At 43.2% G+C, this 26,049-nt stretch overlaps 1 protein-coding gene across 2 annotated transcripts in view; it reads right to left on the bottom strand.

The window, feature by feature from the left end:
* Window positions 1-26,049, bottom strand: part of LOC119970052 (coiled-coil domain-containing protein 171-like) — a 282,328-nt gene that overhangs the window by 63,076 nt on the left and 193,203 nt on the right. For both annotated transcript variants that reach the window (XM_038804011.1, XM_038804010.1), the window contains exon 23: window positions 5,253-5,384. In XM_038804011.1, the coding sequence (XP_038659939.1) occupies window positions 5,253-5,384 (132 nt within the window). The remainder of the gene's footprint in view (window positions 1-5,252; window positions 5,385-26,049) is intronic.

Raw genomic sequence — 26,049 nt, forward strand, 5'->3', positions numbered from 1 at the left:
GTATTGATTAGGGTTTGTGTGGGTAATGATTCCGGATTGTGTAGGTAATGACTCCGGTTTGTGTGGGTAATGATTAGGGTTTGTGTGGGTAATGATTAGGGTTTGTGTGGGTAATGATTAGGGTTTGTGTGGGTAATGATTCCGGTTTGTGTGGATAATGATTAGGGTTTGTGTGGGTAATGATTAGGGTTTGTGTGGGTAATGATTCCGGTTTGTGTGGGAAATGATTAGGGTTTGTGTGGGCAATGATTCCGGTTTGTGTGGGTAATGATTAGGGTTTGTGTGGGTATTGATTAGGGTTTGTGTGGGTAATGATTCCGGTTTGTGTGGGTAATGACTCCGGTTTGTGTGGGTAATGATTAGGGTTTGTGTGGGTAATGATTCCGGTTTGTGTGGGTAATGATTAGGGTTTGTGTGGGTAATGATTCTGGTTTGTGTAGGTAATGACTCCGGTTTGTGTGGGTAATGATTAGGGTTTGTGTGGGTAATGATTCCGGTTTGTGTGGAAAATGGTTAGGGTTTGTGTGGGTAATGATTCCGGTTTTTTGTAGGTAATGACTCCGGTTTGTGTGGGTAATGATTAGGGTTTGTGTGGGTAATGATTAGGGTTTGTGTGGGTAATGATTCCGGTTTGTGTGGGTAATGATTCCGGTTTGTGTGGGTAATGATTAGGGTTTGTGTGGGTAATGATTAGGGTTTGTGTGGGTAATGATTAGGGTTTGTGTGGGTAATGATTAGGGTTTGTGTGGGTAATGATTCCGGTTTGTGTGGGAAATGATTCCGGTTTGTGTGGTTAATGATTAGGGTTTGTGTGGGTAATGATTAGGGTTTGTGTGGGTAATGATTAGGGTTTGTGTGGGCAATGATTCCGGTTTGTGTGGGTAATGATTAGGGTTTGTGTGGGTAATGATTCCGGTTTGTGTGGATAATGATTAGGGTTTGTGTGGATAATGATTAGGGTTTGTGTGGATAATGATTCTGGTTTGTGTGGGTAATGATTAGGGTTTGTGTGGGTAATGATTCCGGTTTGTGTGGGTAATGACTCCGGTTTGTGTGGGTAATGATTAGGGTTTGTGTGGGTATTGATTAGGGTTTGTGTGGGTAATGATTCCGGATTGTGTAGGTAATGACTCCGGTTTGTGTGGGTAATGATTAGGGTTTGTGTGGGTAATGATTAGGGTTTGTGTGGGTAATGATTAGGGTTTGTGTGGGTAATGATTCCGGTTTGTGTGGATAATGATTAGGGTTTGTGTGGGTAATGATTAGGGTTTGTGTGGGTAATGATTAGGGTTTGTGTGGGTAATGATTCCGGTTTGTGTGGGAAATGATTAGGGTTTGTGTGGGCAATGATTCCGGTTTGTGTGGGTAATGATTAGGGTTTGTGTGGGTATTGATTAGGATTTGTGTGGGTAATGATTCCGGTTTGTGTGGGTAATGACTCCGGTTTGTGTGGGTAATGATTAGGGTTTGTGTGGGTAATGATTCCGGTTTGTGTGGGTAATGATTAGGGTTTGTGTGGGTAATGATTCTGGTTTGTGTAGGTAATGACTCCGGTTTGTGTGGGTAATGATTAGGGTTTGTGTGGGTAATGATTCCGGTTTGTGTGGAAAATGGTTAGGGTTTGTGTGGGTAATGATTCCGGTTTTTTGTAGGTAATGACTCCGGTTTGTGTGGGTAATGATTAGGGTTTGTGTGGGTAATGATTAGGGTTTGTGTGGGTAATGATTCCGGTTTGTGTGGGTAATGATTCCGGTTTGTGTGGGTAATGATTAGGGTTTGTGTGGGTAATGATTAGGGTTTGTGTGGATAATGATTAGGGTTTGTGTGGGTAATGATTAGGGTTTGTGTGGGTAATGATTAGGGTTTGTGTGGGTAATGATTCCGGTTTGTGTGGGAAATGATTCCGGTTTGTGTGGTTAATGATTAGGGTTTGTGTGGGTAATGATTAGGGTTTGTGTGGGTAATGATTAGGGTTTGTGTGGGCAATGATTCCGGTTTGTGTGGGTAATGATTAGGGTTTGTGTGGGTAATGATTCCGGTTTGTGTGGATAATGATTAGGGTTTGTGTGGATAATGATTAGGGTTTGTGTGGATAATGATTCTGGTTTGTGTGGGTAATGATTAGGGTTTGTGTGGGTAATGATTCTGGTTTGTGTGGGTAATGATTAGGTTTGGTGTGGGTAACGATTCCGGTTTGTGTGGGTAATGATTAGGGTTTGTGTGGGTAATGATTAGGGTTTGTGTGGGTAATGATTTGGGTTTGTGTGGGTAATGATTAGGTTTGGTGTGGGTAACGATTCCGGTTTGTGTGGGTAATGATTAGGGTTTGTGTGGGTAATGATTAGGGTTTGTGTGGGTAATGATTCCGGTTTGTGTGGATAATGATTCTGGTTTGTGCGGGTAATGATTAGGGTTTGTGTGGGTAATGATTCTGGTTTGTGCGGGTAATAACTGGGGTTTGTGTGGGTAATGACTCCGGTTTGTGTGGGTAATGATTAGGGTTTGTGTGGGTAATGATTAGGGTTTGTGTGGGTAATGACTCCGGTTTGTGTGGGTAATGATTCCGGTTTGTGTGGGTAATGATTAGGGTTTGTGTGGGTAATGACACCGGTTTGTGTGGGTAATGATTAGGGTTTGTGTGGGTAATGATTAGGGTTTGTGTGGGTGATGATTAGGGTTTGTGCGGGTAATAACTCCGGTTTGTGTGGGTAATGATTAGGGTTTGTGTGGGTAATGATTAGGGTTTGTGTGGAAAATGGTTAGGGTTTGTGTGGGTAATGACTCCGGTTTGTGTGGGTAATGACACCGGTTTGTGTGGGTAATGATTCCGGTTTGTGTGGGTAATGGTTCCGGTTTGTGTGGGTAATGATTCCGGTTTGTGTGGGTAATGATTAGGGTTTGTGTGGAAAATGGTTAGGGTTTGTGTGGGTAATGACTCCGGTTTGTGTGGGTATTGATTAGGGTTTGTGTGGGTAATGACTCCGGTTTGTGTGGGTAATGACACCGGTTTGTGTGGGTAATGACTCCGGTTTGTGTGGGTAATGGTTCCGGTTTGTGTGGGTAATGATTAGGGTTTGTGTAGATAATGATTCCGGTTTGTGTGGGTAATGATTCCGGTTTGTGTGGGTAATGATTAGGGTACGTGTGGGTAATGATTCTGGTTTGTGTGGGTAATGATTAGGGTTTGTGTGGGTAATGATTCTGGTTTGTGTGGGTAATGATTAGGGTTTGTGTGGGTAATGATTAGGTTTTGTGTGGGTAATGATCCCGGTTTGTGTGGGTAATGATTCCGGTTTGTGTGGGTAATGATTCCGGTTTGTGTGGGTAATGATCCCGGTTTGTGTGGGTAATGATTCCGGTTTGTGTGGGTAATGATTCTGGTTTGTGTGGGTAATGATTAGGGTTTGTGTGGGTAATGATTAGGGTTGTGTGGGTAATGATTAGGGTTGTGTGGGTAATGATTAGGGTTGGTGTGGGTAACGATCCTGGTTTGTGTGGGTAATGATTAGGGTTTGTGTGGGTAATGATTCCGGTTTGTGTGGGTAATGATTATGGTTGGTGTGGGTAATGATTCCGGTTTGTGTGGGATAGATTAGCAAATGCTGGCTGCCCTTTGCTTGTTTGAAAAATTGCATCGAGCATCTGAAAACGTTTTGGAGGGGAGCAGTGGAGAGAGCATCTTAAGTCATTCCATAGACCAAGATCCGTCTGATATGGATCTCCTAACTGGCGAGAGGCCTGTCTGATATAGATCTGTAAATGGGTGAAGTGGTATGCTCTCCTGGAACAGATAGGAGAATTCTGGGTCTATGCCCAGATGCAATTTGCAGACACAAACGAGTGCTGCAAACTGTGTGTCCGCTCCATTTGTCCCCGGCAGCAAGCAGGCTAATCAGCAGGTCTTACAAACACAACTGGAGGCTGCTCAAAAAACTCCTCAGGAATCTTCCCAGTTGTTTTATTGAGGGACAGCCCAGGAGTAGCATTCCCCCCCCTCCCAAAAAAAAAATTCCACTTCCCAGAATTAGTCAGCTAGTGTGGGGTCATGTACTCGGGGCCTCGGCAGAATCTTGACTTCACAATGGCTACGCATAATGCCAACACAAACGGATGCTCGGTGCCCCCCCTCCCTCCAGGTCACCCACAATGGGCTTTTTATGCCTATGTTATAGAAATACTGATGAGATTTCCTCCAAATAGTTTTGATACCGAGTGGTGGTTATCTAATATGATTGGTGCCCTGGTAATAATGCTATGCTAATTGTATTGCAAAACCAGGCATTTTTGAAAACAAGCTTTGACATTAAAAAGTTTTCATAAAAAGCAAAGCCAGTTGGGTATGAATGCATTCCTATACTTCCCAGACTATAAATTTAACAAGTGGCGATATAATTAAACAAAGTAGATTGTTCGTATCCTTGATTACCTGATTATTAAGGCAATTTCAAATCATCATTTAACATACTTTTGCTATTACCCATCTCTCCACTGGGATTATAGGTTTACAGTTGATTTTAAATGTTTTGAAATGTTGAACCAGTCTTTCTTTCACTGAGATTTGGCTTTAATAGTAGTTGATCCTAATTGAAAATTGTTAATAGTTGATTAAACATACAAAATGTAAACTTAGTGATCCTTGCGTAGTATGTTTTGTTAAACCAAGCGCCCTGATGTAATTGGTACACGTTTGCAGGATACCATCATTTTTCAAACTAACATTAACTAACTTATACAGCTGTGTAAATTTCCTGTCTCTAGAGATAATCATAGAATTCTCAAAAAGCAAATAACCTGTTCATTAACTATTTAAAACATGTAGTATATGATATTGTAATAATATGTACATCATATTTTCTCTCCCAATATTTTTCTTCCCATTTTGGTGTTCTAAAATAGTGTGGAATACACTAGGTGCCGTGGACACATTTATATTAGACCTTTTATTTCAGCATTCAGAAATATTATATTCCAGCTTGATAACTGTGCTAGTTTTCATATTCATGGCAGCATTTCCAGTAACTGCCTTTGCTTAAATTACCATGCAGAATAGGGCAAATCAGGGTCAGTTTATGTCAGCTACTTCAATCTGGGGAACTACATCAGCCTTTGTTTCAAGGCATTATGCAAAGAAAACTGACATTAAGGCAGCTTTAACTGACAGCAAATGAAATCAATCAGCGAATCACTAAGCCATAATAAACAATCAACTCCCGAGTTTGAGATTAACTCTGTGCACTGTGGCGGACCCTAACCTGGAACGAAGCAACCTCCAGCCCATCCTTCAGTCCCTTGGCTTCAAAGGTCTCCAGGTGCAAGTTGGGTAGCTGCAGGGTGAAGTCATTTTTTGCTGTCACAGACCATGACAGCGAGATCTGATCTCTGACCTGAGGAAGAGAAAACAGCATCAATGGTAATTCCCCTTCAGACACATTAACTAGGATGAACTGGGTCCCCTTGAGCCCGCTGAGTGGACTTGCATTGATCGCTAGGCCTGAAATCCATGAATAAATTTAAGACTAATTGATTTTTTGTTGCAAATAAATCAGTAATTCAGAACAGCCACTGAGAATTTTAAAAAGATAGTGGAGTATTATCTGATTGGATTTTTTTTTTAAAGTTGCCAGGAGTCCTTCTCAAGTCACTAGAATACTTTCCTTAAACCCTTGAGCAGTTAAATTCTTATGACCAAGTCTACAACCAGCTTTTCAAAGCACCGTGGTTAAGCAGTCTCCAGGCCATGTACTTGCATTTAAAAATCTTGCACAGTAAAACATTAAAGAGAAGTGCAAGTTATATACATGTAGTAGCTGGTTTTGATCTAGAAGCATAAAACAAGCGAGCTGTTTGTATCACACTGCCACCCTGTGGAAAATTACACTTTTTCACTAAGTTATAGTATTAGGCAAAGTGATAATGTAGAAGTCTTACCAAGGTTAGAGGAATGTTTTAAAAAGAAACCGTAACATTAACTGTGAACGCACTGAAGTTGTAATTTGTTGCTTTTCCCCATTTCAATACACAGATATGCAGATTAAAAGCTGGTGACCGTCTCTTGATATAAATAAAACCTGGCTAATCTGTGCACAGTCATTGATTTCATAAAAACATCATCATTTACAGTTCAGAATCTAGTCCAACATGGAAAGAAAATGCACCTAAACAGAACTAACAATTATTTATTTTGCAAAAAGTCTAAAAGGTCTTACTTCACTGGACATATTCAACCAAAATCGGTGTTTTCTACTAAAATACAGATGAAAAATAGTCCATTCAAATCTAGTACTGTGGATTAGTGTCCAATGAATAAGCTGGAATGAATTAGTGGTGTTCACAGCTATCGCAGCTCTTAGCTTGAACTCACATCAAAATTAATTCTGTTGTGTATTATTCAACAGAATCACAGACTTCTTAATCGTCACTGTTCCTTCATGAAAGTCTTTAATGTTGCACTTCTAAACACACATTTGTGTTTTTCTTCTGCACTAAAAGCTTTAGGTACATTCAAGTTAATAAGATCCTTTCAAAAGAATTACCATTGCATTTACACCTTATTTTAGAAATATTAATTCTGCTGTTAAATGTCAGCAATAAAAAAAACAAATCAAAAAAATGTGATAGATTGTAATAGTTGCATGATTCCAGAGAAAATAAGCAATATTACAGACATTTTAGAGAAAATATATTAGAAACATGAGCATCTCAAATATACAATTACCTTTGGGTCATTTGAAAAGGCACAATGTAAAAGGTGTACACAAAATACAGAGGTGCTTGAATAATCTGCTAAAGGGAAAATTTCCAGGCCAAAAAAAGGTTGCTGATGAACAAACAATTCCAATCTACATGAATGCTGTAAGCTGTTATATAAGAATATTAAGAATTCTGGCTGAACGCAAATTAAATCAACAAATTGACACAGTACATAAAATAGGCTGTGAGATCGTACTAGTCCAGCACCAGCACACAATTATTAGGGTGGGTGAAGAAGTGTAACTTTGCACTGTATAAACGAGATACCACACTTCTCACTATGTTCATTAACATTAACAAATTACATCTGTATTGTGCTATGTGGGAACACTGACACTGTGGTTCCTAGTTTTATTTTTAATAGACGCATGCACAATAGCATTGCTAGGACTTTAGAGCAGTATAAAATCATGTCTCTGGGCAGTTATTGAAAATGTTTAAAATGCTTTTTAAATGAAGACGTGATCACTGATCTAATGTCAGAAACTTCTTATCATACTCTGTGTCCTTTTCTGTCCTCCTCATTTACATTACACATATGTAATTCTGCCATGACCAAAGAAAAGGGGAACAGAGATGTATTTAAATGAAAAGACAATCTCGTGCTGGGGCATGAAACTGTGTGCCATGTGTGAACATTTATTTCCCCCAAAACATCATGTGAAATGGCATTTTTAGCCTGATATCTGACATACATCAATAAAATTCAGAAGCTATTAATTTCTCTGTCCAACTGCTGATTTTTAGGTGCATGAAAATTAGCATTCAATCTATTTCACTGTCATATTATACTTCCTACAAAAAATAAAATAGATTTAAATAATTCTATACTAAATATTTACACTATAAATATTAACAAAGCATAATTTTTTAAAATATACATTTAGAGTACCCAATCTTTTTCCCAGTTTCTGTTTTTTCTCTTTTAAATTTAGAGTACCCAATTCATTTTTCCAATTAAGTGACAATTTAGCGTGGCCAATCCACCTACCCTGCACATCTTTGGGTTGTGGGGACAAAACCCACGCAGGCATGGGCAGAATGTGCAAACTCCACATGGACAGTGACCCAGAGCAGGGATCGAACCTGGGACCTTGGTGCCGTGAGGCAGCAGTGCTAACCCACTGTGCCGCCGTGCTGCCCTTTTTTTCCAGTTAAGGGGCAATTTAGCCTGACCAATCCACCTACCATGCACATCTTTGGGTTGTGGGGGTGAGACCCATGCAGACACGGGGAGACTCCACACGGACAGTGACCCAGGGCCGGGATTGAACCCGGGTCCTCGGCACCGTGAGGCAGCAGTGCTAACAACTGCGCCACTGTGCCTCCCAGTAACAAAGCATAATGTTTAAAGTTACCCAAGTAAAATATATGCTTACATGCTAGATTGTCTTAGATTGTATTCGAATATCCCGAAAACTATCAAACCTGTTTCTTTAATTGTGATCCCAGGTCATTGCACCACTTCCAAAAGTTAGACGTTTGCAATATTCCAACATTTCTTTATTCTCAATTTCAAATGGCCATAAAATCTTAGAGAATAACTTGTGTGTAATATTGGACATAGATCTTGTTCAAAACGTTTAGTTATCAAAATTTCACTTCGCAATAACAGGATTATAATAAAAGATAGCCAATGACAAACTCAAAAATAAAGTAATAACAAAATGGTTTGGTACCAAAATCATGTTTATTATTCAGCATTATACTTAATTTTTTAAAAAGTTGCTTTTTTAAATATTGGAATGTACATGCATATGTACGTACTCAAAATACTTTGAATGAACAAAAAAGAGACATCTAAGAGTTGTGTATTTCATTCAAATTGCCCCCAATTTTGGACAGAGAAATAACATTTTTTTAAAAGCATTGATTTTCTCAGATGTTGTGAGCATAGGGTTTCTTTCCCTGCCAGGCCACTCCATGCACACGGATATGTTTCCTGTAATCTTAAGTAATGGAGCAAGAACCTAAAGTGTGAATGTGGACCTTAAACACACTGCAGATTCCTAATCTTAAACTAGCCAAAATGCAGGATTCTACTGGGTTTGGGATAATTTAGCCTCAATAAAATGCATTTTAATATGCCATCAAAATATGAACTAATTTGGGACTTAATATCATAGTAAGAATTTTATGATGGAATTTTGATTTTTTTTCTCATTTACTCCAGCTGTGGTCAACCTTTAAATTGCCAGGAGCAAAAATAAAAATTGTATGCTCATAAAGAGTCACAGGTTTTAAATATAGTATGCTTGTTAATTCACAGCTATCCTCACTGCAGAAACTGCTAGTACATAATAATCAAGCAAGAGATTTTGAAATCTAACACAATGTGACTTTCCACATGCGTTGTTCTCGAGCCTCCCCGCTTTAATTATTGTAATATTGGTGGCCAATTTCGAATTTAAAAGTGAAGGAGGATACTTTGGAAAATGCTCACCTTGTGTGATGATACGTTGTCTTTCTTTACCCTGATCACCCCTCTGTGTGTTTGTCCGACTGTAAGTTCTATGCTCTGTGCCCATTTTACATCCAGAAAATGGGTGCACACATACCAATTCTAACCCCTTTGTCTGCGACATCCACACAGTTGGAAATATTTCATGACAGTTTATTTATATAACAACAGAATATTGTTACCAGGATCATAACAGGTACCACAGCACCGGTGAACTTGTTATTGTCTTCCACAGCCCTTTTTAAATGTTATCCTTCTTCTTTAGCCAATACACTGCTGGTTAACAATGTACGGTGATGTTTAGTACTACAGGGCAATGAGGGCAGATTGTGGTAGAGGAAAAGACAGATTCCACAATCTGTTGGTGTTGGTCATTACTTAAGAGTTCAATTCTAAAATCCAATTTTAGAAAGTAAAGATATCACTGCATAAAAAGTAATTTGTTTTCGGAGAACATATTACAAAAAAAGTCAGCATTTCTTTTTTTTTATTAAGCCTCCTTTTTATTCCTGGGCTTTAACTTTAGGAATTGGGATTTCACATTTCCCCTGTTGTTCAAGTACCAGACAATTATCTTGGCCGAGCAAATACGTACAAGGTAGAAATACCGTGATGCAATTTTTATTGAAATGCTTGGGTCTCGAGTGAACTAATTCTCTAGGCTTTGGGCTGGACACAGGGCAGTTGCAGGAGAGCACATCCCTTAGGAGGCTATCAGACCTGCATGCATATACATTCTTTGCTGGTAACAATTATCACAAAAATGAACATGTTCCAACAAGGGCCTACTCATCTCTCGCTCTGTAGTAAATGTGTAATTAAATATTAAAATACTTCTGAAAAATCTTTCTTTAGCCTTTTTACAGAAATTCAGGCTGATAAAAGGAAAAACTCAAGTGAATTAAAGTGCTCAGATTTTATCAACATCAAACCACAAGTGATTTCTTTTGCCGTCTCCATCTCACAGCTACAGTCAATAGATCTAAATATTTTACTGCACCCTGGCCAATTTATTGTTTGATGTTTAAAAACTCACCAAAAATCAAAGAAAATTCATTAAATCAGAGCCCTCCAATGAGTTGCTATCATCTTTGAAAGTTGAGTTTAACTGCAATATTGATAATTCTCTTTTTTCTGTGACAACAGCCACCAGGGAAATGTTTGGTGTCAGAATACAAAAGAAGATTGCCAATAACAGCAGGGAACAATGTACATATGACACCAAAGACCAAACAGTGTGGTATTCTACACTGTCTTTCTATCAATAATATCTGATTTACTACTCCTCTCTTGCTTTGCTTGCTGACCTCCTCCAAGCAAAGCAGATGATAGCCTTCTTCTCCTTTTCTACATTTGAGGATATATATTTGAACAGGCTTGGCATTAAAATGCATTTACTGGACAAAGTTGAGCTTTGCTAGGAAAAAGCATTGGCAAAACTTACTCGAGACTTCATTTGTGTGACCCAGAACAAGTGTATTTATTTAGCATGTTAACGTAACTACATGCTATAAATAGTGAACCTACGTAACTGCATATTTCAGTCATAAAATCGTTTCTGGGTCAGTGAATATTTAAATTTCACAGCCAGAAGAAATGCCAGTACTGTACAATAGACGTTGCTCTCAGTGTCAGTGATGTGTTGAGGCTACAGAAAATTAATTTCACTGCCAGAATTCAAATCAACATTTCCAAGTACTTTATAGTCATTAAGTGAAAATATTTTTTCTGAGATTGAGCTATTTTAGGTCAAGAAGAAATATCATCGGCATGGTTGTATAATTTTACTGATATTATATAAAGTATTTCTAATGAGATGACAACTCGGGAGGGAACTGAAGCCAACTTTATATCACGGTTACGATTAGAACACACTCTATGCTTATAGTATTGTGGGTTAAAGTTATTATATTCTTTAAAGCTGCAACTATAGGCAGACTACACTGTGGATTACCATGGAACACCATCTTAATCACAGTGCAAGGAAAACCTTCCCAACTCATTTGAAACATTGTCATTTCTGTGAATGAAAATGCTATCTTACATCTAACTATATTTCTAGCTTGATCATTCAAAAAAAGTAACAAAAACCTTTACAAATTTTCAGAGTATCATTATCCTATTACGGGGCAACTATAAAACTTTACTTGACCAATTAACTTCAGTTTGCAATAACAAACATTAAAAGCAGAAAAGCATGGAAAATTAGGGAACATTCCTTAATTCCAATATTTTCTGTTGATAAAAAACGGAATATTTTAATTGCTCTAAAGTTTAGCCACTTTTAAAAAGGTCGAGATTATTTTACCGTCCAAACTCGACCAGAGCCTTTGACTCTAAAAGAAAGAATGTTGCTGAAACGTGCCAGGATTAAGTATATAACTGCAAAACGTATAACTGATAAATTCTATTGTCGAATACAAAAAAAATGAGGGGTCATTTTAGGTGGTCATGGATTCTCTGAAATGCTGCTGCCCTTGTGCAATGCTAGTATTAGCTAGAAACCCTTCGGATTTTGAGCCTGTGATGAAGGAACAATAATATATTTCCAAGTAGGGGTAGTGTGAGACTTAGAAGTTGAACCTGTGGTGATCATGTTCCCATGATATTGCTATTCTTATTGTTCTTGGTAGTAGGGGTATTGGGGCAGAGAAGTACTGCTGGGGTAGGTGTATAATCAAAAGCAGAATCCAGAAAAAATTACATTTGCAAACTAGAGACTGATCTTCCATTCACCAAACTGGTTTTCCTGAAAACTAGGTCTAGGTAGACTAATCAGTGATCCTTGAACTTAATGGAGCCACTGCAAGATAGCGCTGTGAGATACAGAAGTGCACTTTACCTGTCTATATATAACCCATAGCTCGCAACTAACACCCTCTCCTCCCTTTATCTCTCCATCCTGATTGCTGTTTCTTTCAATCATCCCCTCTTCCAATTATCGAGATACAGCGGCCCACAAACCCACAATTCAAGTGGATTTTGCCAACTTGCTGATCAAATGCGCAGGTGTCCCTAGGCCCAGTATTGGGTGTGCCATGGCAATGCGCAGGAGTCCCTAGGCCCAGTATTGGGTGTGCCATGGCAATGTGCAGGAGTCCCTAGGCCCAGTATTGGGTGTGCCATGGCAATGTGCAGGAGTCCCTAGGCCCAGTATTGGGTGTGCCATGGCAATGTGCAGGAGTCCCTAGGCCCAGTATTGGGTGTGCCATGGCAATGAGCAGGAGTCCCTAGGCCCAGTATTGGGTGTGCCATGGCAATGCGCAGGAGTCCCTAGGCCCAGTATTGGGTGTGCCATGGCAATGCGCAGGAGTCCCTAGGCCCAGTATTGGGAGTGCCATGGCAATGCGCAGGAGTCCCTAGGCCCAGTATTGGGTGTGCCATGGCAATGTGCAGGAGTCCCTAGGCCCAGTATTGGGTGTGCCATGGCATTGTGCAGGAGTCCCTAGGCCCAGTATTGGGTGTGCCATGGCAATGCGCAGGAGTCCCTAGGCCCAGTATTGGGTGTGCCATGGCAATGTGCAGGAGTCCCTAGGCCCAGTATTGGGTGTGCCATGGCAATGCGCAGGAGTCCCTAGGCCCAGTATTGGGTGTGCCATGGCTCCACCTGTTCGGGTCACCAGGCTGTGTGGAATTCAGATATTAAACTCAAGCATTCTTAAAAATGCGTTAATCCTGCTATCATTTTTGAGTTTGTCACAGAATTCTTACTCCGGCTCGGCTCGGTTTACTTTGTGCAATTCTTTTTTCCTCTTTGACCATTACTCTTAATGTTTCTTAATGTTTGACAAATAAACCCCAAATTTCCCCTCTAAATTTGAGGTAATATATTTCAGAATGTGGGAATCTCCACTGGCACTGAATACGCCACTCTTCATTCAACTCTCCAAAGCAGCAAACGAAGCAATGCTCCACAGCACATTTTCCTTTATTCTTACAGATCTCTTGAATGAGCCCTGGCAAAACCGACCTTCTAAAGAAAGCCAGAGGGCAAATGTTAGTCAAACTTGGGATTTAAATTCCAGGACTCTAGCTACCAGGCAGCCTCTCAATTAATTCTAATTTTCAGATATTACGTGACTTGACCGACTGTTATATAATCAATTATTACTACAAATATATGGGGGTCCTTAAAAAGAGCTCTAATAAGGTATTCCGCTGATCAAGGTTTGAATTTACAAGCCACTATAATGGCATTTCCACCCACTAAAGAGAGGGAGGAAAGAAAAGAAAAAGTAAATTACTCAAGCTCGGAGTGCTGTAATCCGCATGCTCCACATGGATTTAGCCTCAAAGTCTACGCTACAAATGGGAACAGCTGCACATTTGCCCTGTAAGAATTCGCATGGAACAGCCCAAGGCCATGCTTATGATACCACATGGGAGTTCCTCCCACTCAACATACACACTGTTCGGTGATGTGCCTACTTTGTTTTCTAAAGCTTTACAAAATTTAACACAAACAATTTAATATTGGGCAAATGGCAAATATCATCACAGCTGCCCATTCAGTAAACTTCTAGAATGAAATTGGTATTCCATTACTAAAAATTTAGATACCGCTGCGATTGTAGTTATCATTACCAAAACTTGTCAAGCTGAGCGTGAAACGTCCAGGTAAATGAAAATGTTATTAAATTCTGGCAATAATGAACATATTGCTCACTTCAGTTCTGCATTAAGCAGCCTTTCTTGGACTTTGGACAGGAATACTAAAGTACAACAAATTATATTTATGCAGCTCCTTTCATGTTAAGTGTTCTAATGCAGTTTCCACATGTAGTTGACACAGGAACATTCATCCTAAAGGACTACAAATATTAAAACTCACAACATTTCAATATTTACAATTTAAGTCAAATGCGTTGTGGCAAAGGGATGCAAATGGGCTCTGCCAAAGTTATTAACATGTTCGCTATGTTGTGTCACCAGTATCAATGACGGAGGGTGATATTTGTTCCAAAGAAGCAGTCTCTACCCAAATACCCAAAACAATTATTCAGATAAGGCATAGACCAAAACAATGCTATGAAAACTATAGGAACATAGTCCATTCAGCCCATCGAACCTGCCCCACTATTCAATATTCCTTTTCCCCACATCCCTCTACGTCATTGGCATATAGAAATCTTTTCTTTAAACATACTGAAGAACGGAGTATTCCGCAGGATCTGGGCCCTCCAGCAGCCCCACGATTCTCAGCTTCTGCCCACTGGAGCCAATCTCCAGATTGCCCATTTTGGCCCTCATTATCCCTGGCCACCCGTGCCATCTCCGCTTCCACTGCGGCGATCTGGGCACTCTGCCTTGAAAGGGTCATCTCCACCTCCTGTACCACCACGCCTTTACTATCTGATCCGATTTTGCCAAGGCCGCAGAAATGGGGGCGAGGGCCCTTCCATTGCTCTGTCCGGGTCCTCAGAGACAGCCTGCCGCAACTTTCCAAGTTCTAGCACCAAGATGCCTCTGAGCATCTCAGCTGTCAGCTGGAGCCTCCCCCATTTTCTTAGCAGACGAGGCTCGAGAGTCTTTGGAGTCTGACAGCGATCTTTGCTTCAGTGCTGCCCTGTCTTGTACTTTTTGGGCATTACTTTTAAGTGGGAACCTTATCCCACTGAACAAATAAATTTCCACCCAAACTCTCCCCCAAAAACCGGGCTAAAAAGGCCAAAATCAAGGTACTCTGGCGGGAGCCACCTCATGTGTGTGGCTGCTCTCTCCATACATCCCCACCAGAGTCCCAATATTATACAATCCAGAACTTCCTTTGTTAGCCATGACTTTCAATTTCAATTTTTGTGCCATGAAGGAATTTATAAATTCTGTAAACCATGTGACCATTATTTAAAGACTACTCATTGCCTACGTACTGTCATATATTTTAATGTATTTTCCTAATCCAGCCACTTTGCCCCTCAGACCATCATAATTTCCTTTATATAAATTGAACACGCTGGCTTCAGATTGAACTTTATCACTTTCAAACACAACTTTTGTGGGTGCCCTTTAAAGATGTACCTAGATCTCTGTTGACATCATACCAGTTCCATCAGTTTCCAGTTTGAAAAACAACCCTCTATAGCCACCCTTAGGGCGGAATTCTCCGCTCCCGCGATAAATCGGGAAGGCTGTCGCGAACTCGGCTGAGTTTCACGACGGTCTCGGAGGCCCCTGACGCACCTTATTCACCCCCACCAGGGTGGCTAGGAGCGGCGCTCCGTAACTCTCGGCCGCCGGGCCTTGACTTTTGCGTCAAGGCGGCTGAGAATGACGCGACGATGGCGCCTAAGTGACGTCAACCACGCATGCGCAGGTTGGCCGGCTCCAACCCGCGCATGCATGGCTGACGTCACGACGACTGATGGCTCCAACCCGCGTATGCGCGGTTGCCGTCTTCCCCTCTGCTACCCCGCAAGACGTGGCAGCTTGATCTTGCGGGGCAGCGGAGGGGAAAGAGTGCGTCGCTTTGAGACGCCGGCCTGACGATCGGTGGGCACCGATCGCAGGCCAGTCCCCTCCCGAGCACTGCCGTGGTGCTCACTCCCCTCTCCACCCCCCACAAGCTTCAAACTAGCATTTGGCGCCCATGTTCACGACCAGGTGTGGTTGCCGGCGTCGTGAACCGGTCGGGAACGGCAGACCGCTCGGCCCATCTGGGCCGGAGAATCGCCAGTCGCCGTGAAAAACAGCGAGCGGCGATTCTTCCGGGCAGGGGGTGGGAGAATCGCGGGGGGCGCCAGGGGGGCGTGTCGTGAGTCGCCCGGCCCTCCCGCGATTCTCCCACCCGGTGTGGGGAGCGGAGAATTCCGCCCTTTGTCTTCTGTCGTCAAGCCAATTTTATTTCCAATTGGCTGCCTTTCCCTGGATCTAATGAGATATCCTTACTTTCATATTCTATACCTCTGGCAATGAAGGAGAGCATTCTGTAAGCTTTCTTTACAACCTTGTCTACTAGAATTGCTGCCTTTAGGGACCTGTGTACCTGTACCTCAAGATCTCTCATTTCACCTACCCCTCTTAGTATATAGTGTACTGCCTATAACTATCTGACCTCCCTAAATACATAACCTAACACTTCTGGGTTAAATTCCACCTGCCACTTGATCGCCCACTCCACCCAACCCATCTATATAATTTTAGAGATTAAAGCTATCCTCTACATTGTCCACCACTCGGCCAATCTTTGTGTGGTCTGCAAATTTACCAATCGTGTCTCCCACATTCACGTCCAAATCATTAATATATAACACAAACATTAAGGGTCCCAACATCGAGCCCTGTGGAACATAATTTGAAACAACATTGCACGACGGCGGCAACCACACCTTTGTTTCCTGTTACTAAGCCAACTTTTTACCCAGTTTGCCCTGTATCCCATGGGCTTTTACTTTCTTGACCAATATGCCATGTGCGACCTTGTCAAATGCCTTGCTAAAATCCATGTACACCACATCCACTACACTACCCTCATCAACCCTTCTTCTCACTTCATGGCATGGGAGTCACGGAGGTTGGCAGCAAGGACTCAGGGGTTGCTCTCAGCTGTTCCCTCTTCCCCATTCATCTGAATGAGGGAACCCCACCCCCACATCCCGCAGGCAACCTCAACAACAACACTCGCACGTGCCAGCTTCCCTGCCCAATGCTGGATGAGTACCAGCAGTGGTAGGACGAGGCCCTTAAATGGGTATTAATTACCCACTTCAGGGCAGAAAGGTCTTCCCGTCACAGACTTAATCAGCACAGTGGCGAGAAGATAGCAGGGCCCCCACTCACTAAACTCACCGCAGGAAGGGCATTAAATTCCACCCAGTGACTGAACAGAGATCAGGAATTAAACTAAGGCCTTTCAACATCTGCATAGCTAAATGCCACCTCATGTTAATCGCTGAAGAACTTATTAAAAAGTATGGTACTGAATGCTGGATAATGAGAAACCTATTAAATGCATGGGATATCAGATGATGTGTGATATCATCCACAATATCTACTGTATCTAATTATTGGAGGTTGCAAATTGATTCTGTACAACAAAAAAATTAAAACTCTTGGAACAACATTAAGCTGTCTTTTGCAGCTTTTGTATGCTCACCTCAATGCTCCTTGCTGTAATAAAGTCATCAAGTAATTCTGCATACTACAGAACTTCTGCAAACTGCATTGAAACAATATTTATCTACAGTACTGTTTACAGTAATGAACTTCATACAATTTACAACAAAGAGGTCAACTGCAGCTATAGGTAATGAGAAAATTTACAAAAGATTACATTTCAGCATAGAAGTTTGCTTTTTTAAACAACTATATCAAAAGGCATTGCAAAAATGTTAACTGTTTTAGGAAGTCAAAGACTAAAAGAGGACATAGCCTTTCACATATTGAGTAGCATGGACAATATATACAAGCTCAAATGGTGATCATAATACTCAAGGACATGAGTGCAAAATCAGCAGCCTGTACAATTAAATCAATTAACTCCAACTGAAAAGGTGAATAAACATCTTGGGTCAGAATCGGACTGAAAATGATTTGGTTAAATATAGTTAAAAGTGATCAAATACCTGCTGGACCAGGATGTGGATCCTGGTCTACTGGGCTCAGAAAACTGGTGAACCTGAATAATAAAGCTTGTAAATTTAGGTAAATAGAAATTTGTCTTATAATCTTAGAGAGAGGGCAGGCCTTACAGAGACTCTCCCCATGAAATTTAGGAATTGCTTAAAATAAGTCCATGATAGAGGAAGTCTGTGGAGTGAGCTGATTTGATAAGTGGATGCAGGATCAGCCACCCCAGGTTACTATCACTACATCATCAGGATTGTGCTGAGCTGGAGCTATGGAGTTTAGATATTGAGGGCATCTTAACAGGTTTGCTCATGTTTAATCTTTATAAGTTGGAATAGAAAAATACGGTAGTAGCATATTTTATCTTCATCCCCAAGACCGACTCCCATTACTGCACCCAACTCTTGGCAACACATCCCAATTATATTGGCAACGTGTTTTATATTACAACCCAGCATTCCTTTAATACTTCGAAGCAATTTCAAATTTTACCTTCAGTGAGATGGGGTTTGTCTGAATGTTTTAAAATTGAACCAAGACATTGTGTACTGCCCAGCTGTTGTGTCAAAGCACAGCTTTGATCCATCAAGGTTTTTACAATCTCTGCAGTTAAAAAAATCCCAAGTTTAACTTAACTAGGTCAGAATGACATGAAGCGATGCAACAGATGACAGACTGAACACTACAACTGTTTGATGATGACAAACTGGTTTAAATATCTAACACCTGCACATCTTAAAAATTGATTATCAGAAGGATGTCCACATGTAATTTAGCCCTATCTCCCAGATTGTTGGCCCCGAATAATCTAGGGCAAAGCCAGTTGTTAAATTTGCTTCATTTTCTCTCAATCGTCAGGCTTCTATTTCACTCTGCTACATGAAATTAACATTGTAATTAATTACATACAAATAATGATACACCAAATTAACATGCACTAACATTAAAAATATTAAATTCAAGATTGGTATTCAATAATGGCAGAAGCATTTTCTCAAGCATTCAAAAAGTTGTGGGCCGGGATTCTTCAAAATCCCGGCCATGTGTTGACGCCGGCATCAAATCTTGCGCAAGCGAAGCCGGCATCAACGGGCCTCCAGGCCCAGGCATTCTCGTCTTTCTCGGGGGCTAGAATGGCGCCGGAGTGCTGTGCGTGCTCTGGTGCCGAAAGCCGGCCCTACATGGCTGGCGCGGATCTAGCCGGCACGGGTCCGCGCATGCACGCCAAGGCTGTCTCCGCGGCGGCCCCCGGGCAACATGGCGGAGTCCTCTACAGGGGCCCGGCGCGGAGGAACATAGCGCCCCCCCCCCCCCCCCCCCCCAGAATGTGCGCTCCCGACGATTGGTAGCCCCCGATCATGGGCCTGGCCACCGTGGAGGCCCCCTGGAGTTGGATCCCCCCAGCACCCCGCAACCAGAACGCCGAGATCCCACCGGGTGGGACCACATGTGAACCACGCCGGCGGGACTCGGCGGGACTCGGCCCGTCGAGGCGCGGAGATTTGCCGCGGGGCCAGCTTTTAACAGCCTCCGATGACCCCCAACCAGCGGTGTGGCGACCGCGCGGGCGCGATTGGCACCGATTCTCCGGTCGCCAGAGAATCAGTGGCCCGGCATCAGAGCGGCGTTGTTGGATTCCCGCGCCTCTCCCGGCGATTCTCCGACCTGGCGCAGGATCGGAGAATCCCGGCCGTGTTCTTTTCACATCTATATTTTTATCCTCTGACAAACTCTGCTAATTTGCAGCTGATTTCATCCTCTAGCCTGGCACATCTCTCTGGTTAACCAGACCAGCTGTAACCTTGGCACAGCATTGAATTCTGACCTCAACCTTAAACCCTAAATATTTTGATTATTAAAACTGCTCACTTCCACTTTTGCAACATTATCTGCCTCTACCTCAAACAAAGAAGGTCTTGCATGTCTGTTTTACTTCCAGAAATGGCCATTCTAACAGTTTCCTCATAGACGTCCAAACCTCCTTCCTTTATAAACTCCATGTCATGTCTAAACTTCCACCTGCTGCATACTAAGCTAAATCATCAATCATAAGATCCAAAGAATCTCTACAGTGCAGAAGGAGGCCATTCAGCCCATTGAGTCTGCATCGACCCTCCGAAAGAGCACTCTACCTAGGCCCACTCCCCCGCCCTATCCCCGTAACCCCCACACATTGATCATGGTGAATCCAATCCACCTAACACACACAGCTTTGGGTTGTGGCACAACCGGAGAAAATCCACACAGTCACAGGGACAACGCGCAAATTCCTCACAGAGAGCGTGATTCTCCGGAAAGATTTTGAAATGTTGTAACGAGCAGGAACTGCTGCGCTCTTCCCAGCGCTCAACCCGGCAACGCTATTCAACGTTAATTGGTCCACTTAACTAGGCCCCATGGACGTTGCGCCACAAACGAAGGCTTGTCAGACGATTTGACACGTTAAAAACCCTTGACCGCAAGCAGTATGACGCCCCTGTCACTTTCTTCCGCAATACAGCCCGACCTCCGAACCCATGGCCCATCTGTCCAGGCATCGCATCACCTCCCCGTAGCACTCACCCAGCCTCCTGCTGTGTCCCATCCCCTGGGTGTTTGGATGTTGGTTGCTGCATGTGTGGTGCTGCCTCCCGCAGTGTTCAAGCACAGTGTCCAGGCATCAAGGTGTGATTGGGATGCTGGGCAGTGACTCTCACATGCTACATGGCCCACCCACCCACGGGAATACACTTGGGATGTGTGAAGTGCGCACCTAACCACGATTTCCAATTCCTTATTAGCAATAGCCTTCAGCTGCATGGCCAGAGGCCTCGTCAGTCGGTAGGGGTTATGGGTGGTCAGTGGGATGGACAGGCAGGGGCTAGGGTTCCTCCCGGAATGGTACACAAGATCCAGGGGTTGGCATGCTGGTGCCACATACGGTTGCCTTCCCCCCTCCTCCCCCACCCTCCCTTGCATGGTGGTCCACCTCTGCAGAGGTGCTTCCCTACCCCTCCAGCAGAGTCCCCCACCCCCTGCCGAACACTGGGGCAGCAAGCCCAGCGCCCTCGGCCACTTTGCCTGTGAGCAAAGATGGCCACTCACTTCCTTGGCTCCCCGCAGAAGCCCTTCCACCAACGGAGTACTAATTGGCGCCAGCGGAGCACTTGCTGGGGAGGCCGCTGAATAACGGGAGGCCGTTGGATATGGGGTGGCTCTCGTTTAATTGTATGGTAAATAGGGTTTAAGTGGTGATAATTGGTTTCTCGCCACGCTACAGCGAGATCCCGATGTCGCCTACGGGAGCGGGCTGGTTGCATTGCAAACTGCTTGGCGCCTGGCGCGGTTCTCGTTTTCGGCCTCTCACTATTCACCGGCCTTGTTTCGTTCGAGCGTGCAATGAGGCCGGAGAATCATGCTCAGATAGTTATCCAAGGCTGAAATCGCAGGTAGCTGGTGCTGTGCTGCAGCAGTGCTAACTACTGAACTACTCCTCTTCAATGGGTTTCACAGGCTCCCCTTTCCCCAACATATTAAAACCTAATGTAGCCTCGCTCCACCCTACGTTTGTAAACTCACCAATCCTATAACCCTCCCCAAGGACCTTTCTCATCAAGAGTCTGGCCTTCTAGTCATTCCCTTTTATTTTGGCCACCATTGACGTAGAACATTGTTACATTAGTCCTGTCTCCTGGAATTCCACCTTGACAAACATTGTCCTCTTCAGCCAACCTTTTTGCCTCAACTGGTAATCGGCCTCTGTCAGCTTCAATATTCAACACACGAGGGAGAAACACAGAGGTTTTCTAATTGCGAATTGCAACTTCATTGTTGGATTATAATGAACCAACAGCTCAGACGTCATTAAAGCCGCTTTCATTCCATTATATACATTTTCACATTCTTCTGACTTGTGCCATGCCTGTTTGACACATAGCAATGCGCGTAAAGGCTTCAATCCAGGAGTAACACCACCAATGAGAAATGGGTACCAGCTATGGTTGTAGCAAAGACAGCTCCAATATCCTACATCGTACAGACAGATGGTGAAAGGGTTTAGTGACATCACGCTGATCAGTTGCTTGCATGATCAGCTGACGACGTGACTTTGCAGAAATTTCTCAAGATCTTCTCGAGAAGATCGAGTGAGCTATACTGGAACAGAGACCAGAGACACAGTGACAAGTTCAGATTCTGTTCCTGAGGACTTTTCAAAGGCTGTAGTGACAAATACTGAAATAAATACTCAAGAAGTGCCAGCTACAGAAAGGAACGAGGACACTTCTGAGATTGAGTAGCAGAGTTCTACCAAAAAGGAATGGATGTCTCCCACAGAGACTATCTTACTGAATTATATATAAACATAGAACATAGAACAGTACAGCACAGAACAGGCCCTTCGGCCCTCAATGTTGTGCCGAGCCATAATCACCCTACTCAAACCCACGTATCCACCTTATACCCGTAACCCAACAACCCCCCCCTTAACCTTACTTTTATTAGGACACTACGGGCAATTTAGCATGGCCAATCCACCTAACCCGCACATCTTTGGACTGTGGGAGGAAACCGGAGCACCCGGAGGAAACCCACGCACACAGGGGGAGGACGTGCAGACTCCACACAGACAGTGACCCAGCCGGGAATCGAACCTGGGACCCTGGAGCTGTGAAGCAATTATGCTAACCACCATGCTACCCTGCTGCCATATAAGTGTAGAAATAACATATCAGAGGATCTGCTGTATAAATGTTAATCGTTTTTAGTTTTAATTTAGTTAATTTAGTTTTTGCACTAAAGAAGAGGGAAGGTGTTACATATCTGGAAATAAAGCCGTGATTCAGTGGACAATAGTCTAAGACAGCTTTTGAATGCATTTGGCGGGGTGAATCTTGCCGGCTGCAGCATTGAGAATCACTCCGCTGTTCAATGGTACTTTGCCTTTTGAAAAGAAAATGAAATGAAATGAAAATCGCTTATTGTCACAAGTGGCTTCAAATGAAGTTACTGTGAAAAGCCCCTAGTTGCCACATTCCAGCACCTGTTCAGGTCTGTTTTGGCCTCAGAGTTTCTCTCCACTGAGGTCACAGAGATGTCCTATTGGCGAGTTGGTCTTGCCAGCAGGAACAGTTGCTCGCAGATCAGGGCGGCATTTTGAAGGACAGCTCTAATTGTTCCCCCTCCTCCAGCACCCCCCCCCCCCCCCCCCCCCCCCCCCGACAGTGCCACCCGGGCACCCCGACAGTGCCACCCGGGCACCCCGACAGTGCCACCCGGGCACCCTGACAGGAATGGCTGCTTGCAGATCGGGGCACTATTTTGAACAGCATTCCCGAACTCTCCTGATGCATTATTTTAACGCTCTGCCTTCACCCCCCCAGCTTATTGAAATATATAGTCTGGATCTTTCCCAGCGATCGGTCCGACGAGGAGCCCCATTTGGACCTGATCCGCGCCAGGCTGAATCGTGCCCTATATTTTTGCTGGTTCTGTGTCACATGATGCGAATGACATAGTGACATCAGCAGAGTGTTTGCGCCGGCTTTGGGCAGGTCACCATCTGAATCGTATGAGCAACACCCTCAATAAACCTCTCACCGTGTTTTCCAAAAATCCAGGTGTGGGCACCTTTATTCCTTTCTTCTTTGCAGCAACAAAGAAATATAACAGGTTGGTGGTTACTTTTATTAATTGATGTATGCTCCATGTAGATTGGGCCTTGCAGACGGACTATAATGAAGAATGGCCTGTTGAGTCACTTATCCAATTGAAGTGGGTTGCAAGTTAAGGGCAAATGGCTCCATAGAAAAATATCAAAGCCTTTTTCGAGGTTCAAATTTGGTCTCATTTCTGCAATGTTCAAAATGTCAATAAAAATGCCGTTTGCAGTTTGCTGGATGGAAACAACATAGCCATTGTACCATTTGCCTCCTAATATATTACATCTATGCCTTTCGATTTTGTCAATTTGCCTTTATACATCATGCACAAGTAAAACTGTTCAATTGAACATGGTGGTCAAACAAACAAGGTAGGCAATGCTTCAGACTTCCTTACTGTAAAAACTTGTCCAATTCCTCAGTGGCACACAGGCCTGACTAGCAATAACTGTCATCAAAAGTAAAATTATTTTGGATTTCTGTATTATTCCAGACTCGACAGCTTATCCTCAGGGGACAAAAGAAGCAATGGCAATAAAGCACATACGTGAGAGTCAGGTGCCAACTACGACTGCAGTATTGGGTCTCTGGTGGTGAATTGTACTCCGTCGAGTAACACTGGTTTTTGCTTCACAGGAAGAGATGAAGCAGACCTGGGCTGCATAACGTCTGCCTTAAGGCTCTCTGGAGATGATAGCTAGCGCCATTTGCAAAAATCTCATCCATTTAATAGAGTATGTAACGCATCAGAAAGACAAAGGCAAGAAACAAAAGAAGGAAGAGAAAGTTAAAGGAGTCACTGCTGAAATTTTCACTTTCAAGTTCAAATGCAATTGGTTCTGTTACGATTTCCAGGGGAAAGCACTTTACTGCAAATTACTAACTGATTTACAAAGTTGTCATTTGGGAAGCTTGGATGCAAACCACTTGTCCTTCTGATTACAGTTAATTACTTCATTTAAAGGTTGTGAATCTTTGGAATCCTCCACTCGGGAGGGTTATGGATGCTCCACCCTGGAGTACATTTAGAGCTGGGGTAGAAAGATTTTTGGCTTCTTATAAAATGAGGGAATATGTGGAGCTGACGGGAAAGTAGAGTTGAAGCTTCAGATCAGTCATGATGGTATTGATAGGTGATGCTCGGGGTGCCATATGTCCAACACCCACTCATGGATATTATGATCCTGTGCTATGAATTAGTTAGTACTTCACAAGCTGCAGCAGTATTTTAATTTTATCTTTCAACTCTTCGCACCGTACACCCTGGAAGGACTCCATTTCTTTCTCTCAGCTCCTTCGCCTCTATCGCATTTGTTCCGATGATGCCACTTTCCAAAATGGTGCTTCGAAAATGTGTTCCTTCTTCCTCAACTGTGATTTCCCACCTACAGTTGTTGACAGGGCCCTCAACAGCGTACGGTCCCCTCCCTCCCAGAACAAGGATAGAGTCCCCATCGTTCTCACATTTCACCCCACCAGCCTCCGTATGCAAAGCATAATCCTCCGCCATTTTCGCCAACTTCCAGCGTGATGCCACCACCAAACACAACTTCCCTTCACTCCCTCTGTCAGCATTCCGCAGAGACCGTTCCCTCCAAGATAATCTAGACCACTCCTCCACCATACCCAGTACCACTCCCATCACCAATGGCATTTTCCCATGCAATCACAGAAGGTGTAACACCTGCCCCTTTACCTCTTTTTTACTTAATATCCCAGAATGTTCTCCAGGCGACCCAGGCCCACAATCCCCATTGCCAAGGCCCTCTTAAAGCCCAACATCGAAACCAAAGGAAGTGGTGCCAACATGTAGCACCAGCTTTGGTGAAGGAACTATGATGATTGAAATGCTCGCAGACTCTGCCCTCTAGCATCTGGTCAAACAGTCCAACGCAGATGACAGGCGGCCACAACAAGCTGTCAGTGGTACACAGTCATGCACCACATCCAAACAGCTGTGTGGTTGCCTTTGCTGATATATATGAAAGTGGCGTCACCTACTGCAGGTATCTGAACCAGCACCATCACCACCACAGCAGTACAGGCATCCAGCCTGTAATCCAGGCCCCCTACACCAATGGAAATGGAGGCTCCTCCAGAGGCAAAGCAACAATCCCTGCAGCCACTAGGTACATCGAGCGCAAGGATGCCTAATGCCATCCACACTGAGGACACCAACCCAAGAGCATCTCCAGCAGTAGGAGTGTAACAACGACACAACAATTGGATTTAAAAATCGTTTCCCCTCCAAAAGAAACTCCAATTTTATCAATGTAATTTCAATGGCATCAAGGGGGTACGGGGAGAAAGCAGAAATATGGAGTTGAGATTGAAGATGAGCCATGGTCACCTTGACAAGTGGAGCTGCTCAAAGCAAAAGGGATTATTATTTAAATGATAAAATATTAAAACATGCTGCTGTGCAGAGAGACCTGGGTGCGCTAGTGCATGAGTCGCAAAAAGTTGGTTTACAAGTGCAACAGGTGATTAAGGCGGCAAATGGAATTTAGTCCTTCATTGCTAGAGGGATGGAGTTTAAGACTAGGGAGGTTATGCTGCAATTGTATAAGGTGTCAGTGAGGCCACACCTGGAGTATTGTGTTCAGTTTTAGACTCCTTACTTGAGAAAGGACG

This window comes from Scyliorhinus canicula, chromosome 8 (genome assembly GCF_902713615.1).
Source record: "Scyliorhinus canicula chromosome 8, sScyCan1.1, whole genome shotgun sequence".
Classification (NCBI taxonomy): Eukaryota; Metazoa; Chordata; class Chondrichthyes; order Carcharhiniformes; family Scyliorhinidae; genus Scyliorhinus; species Scyliorhinus canicula.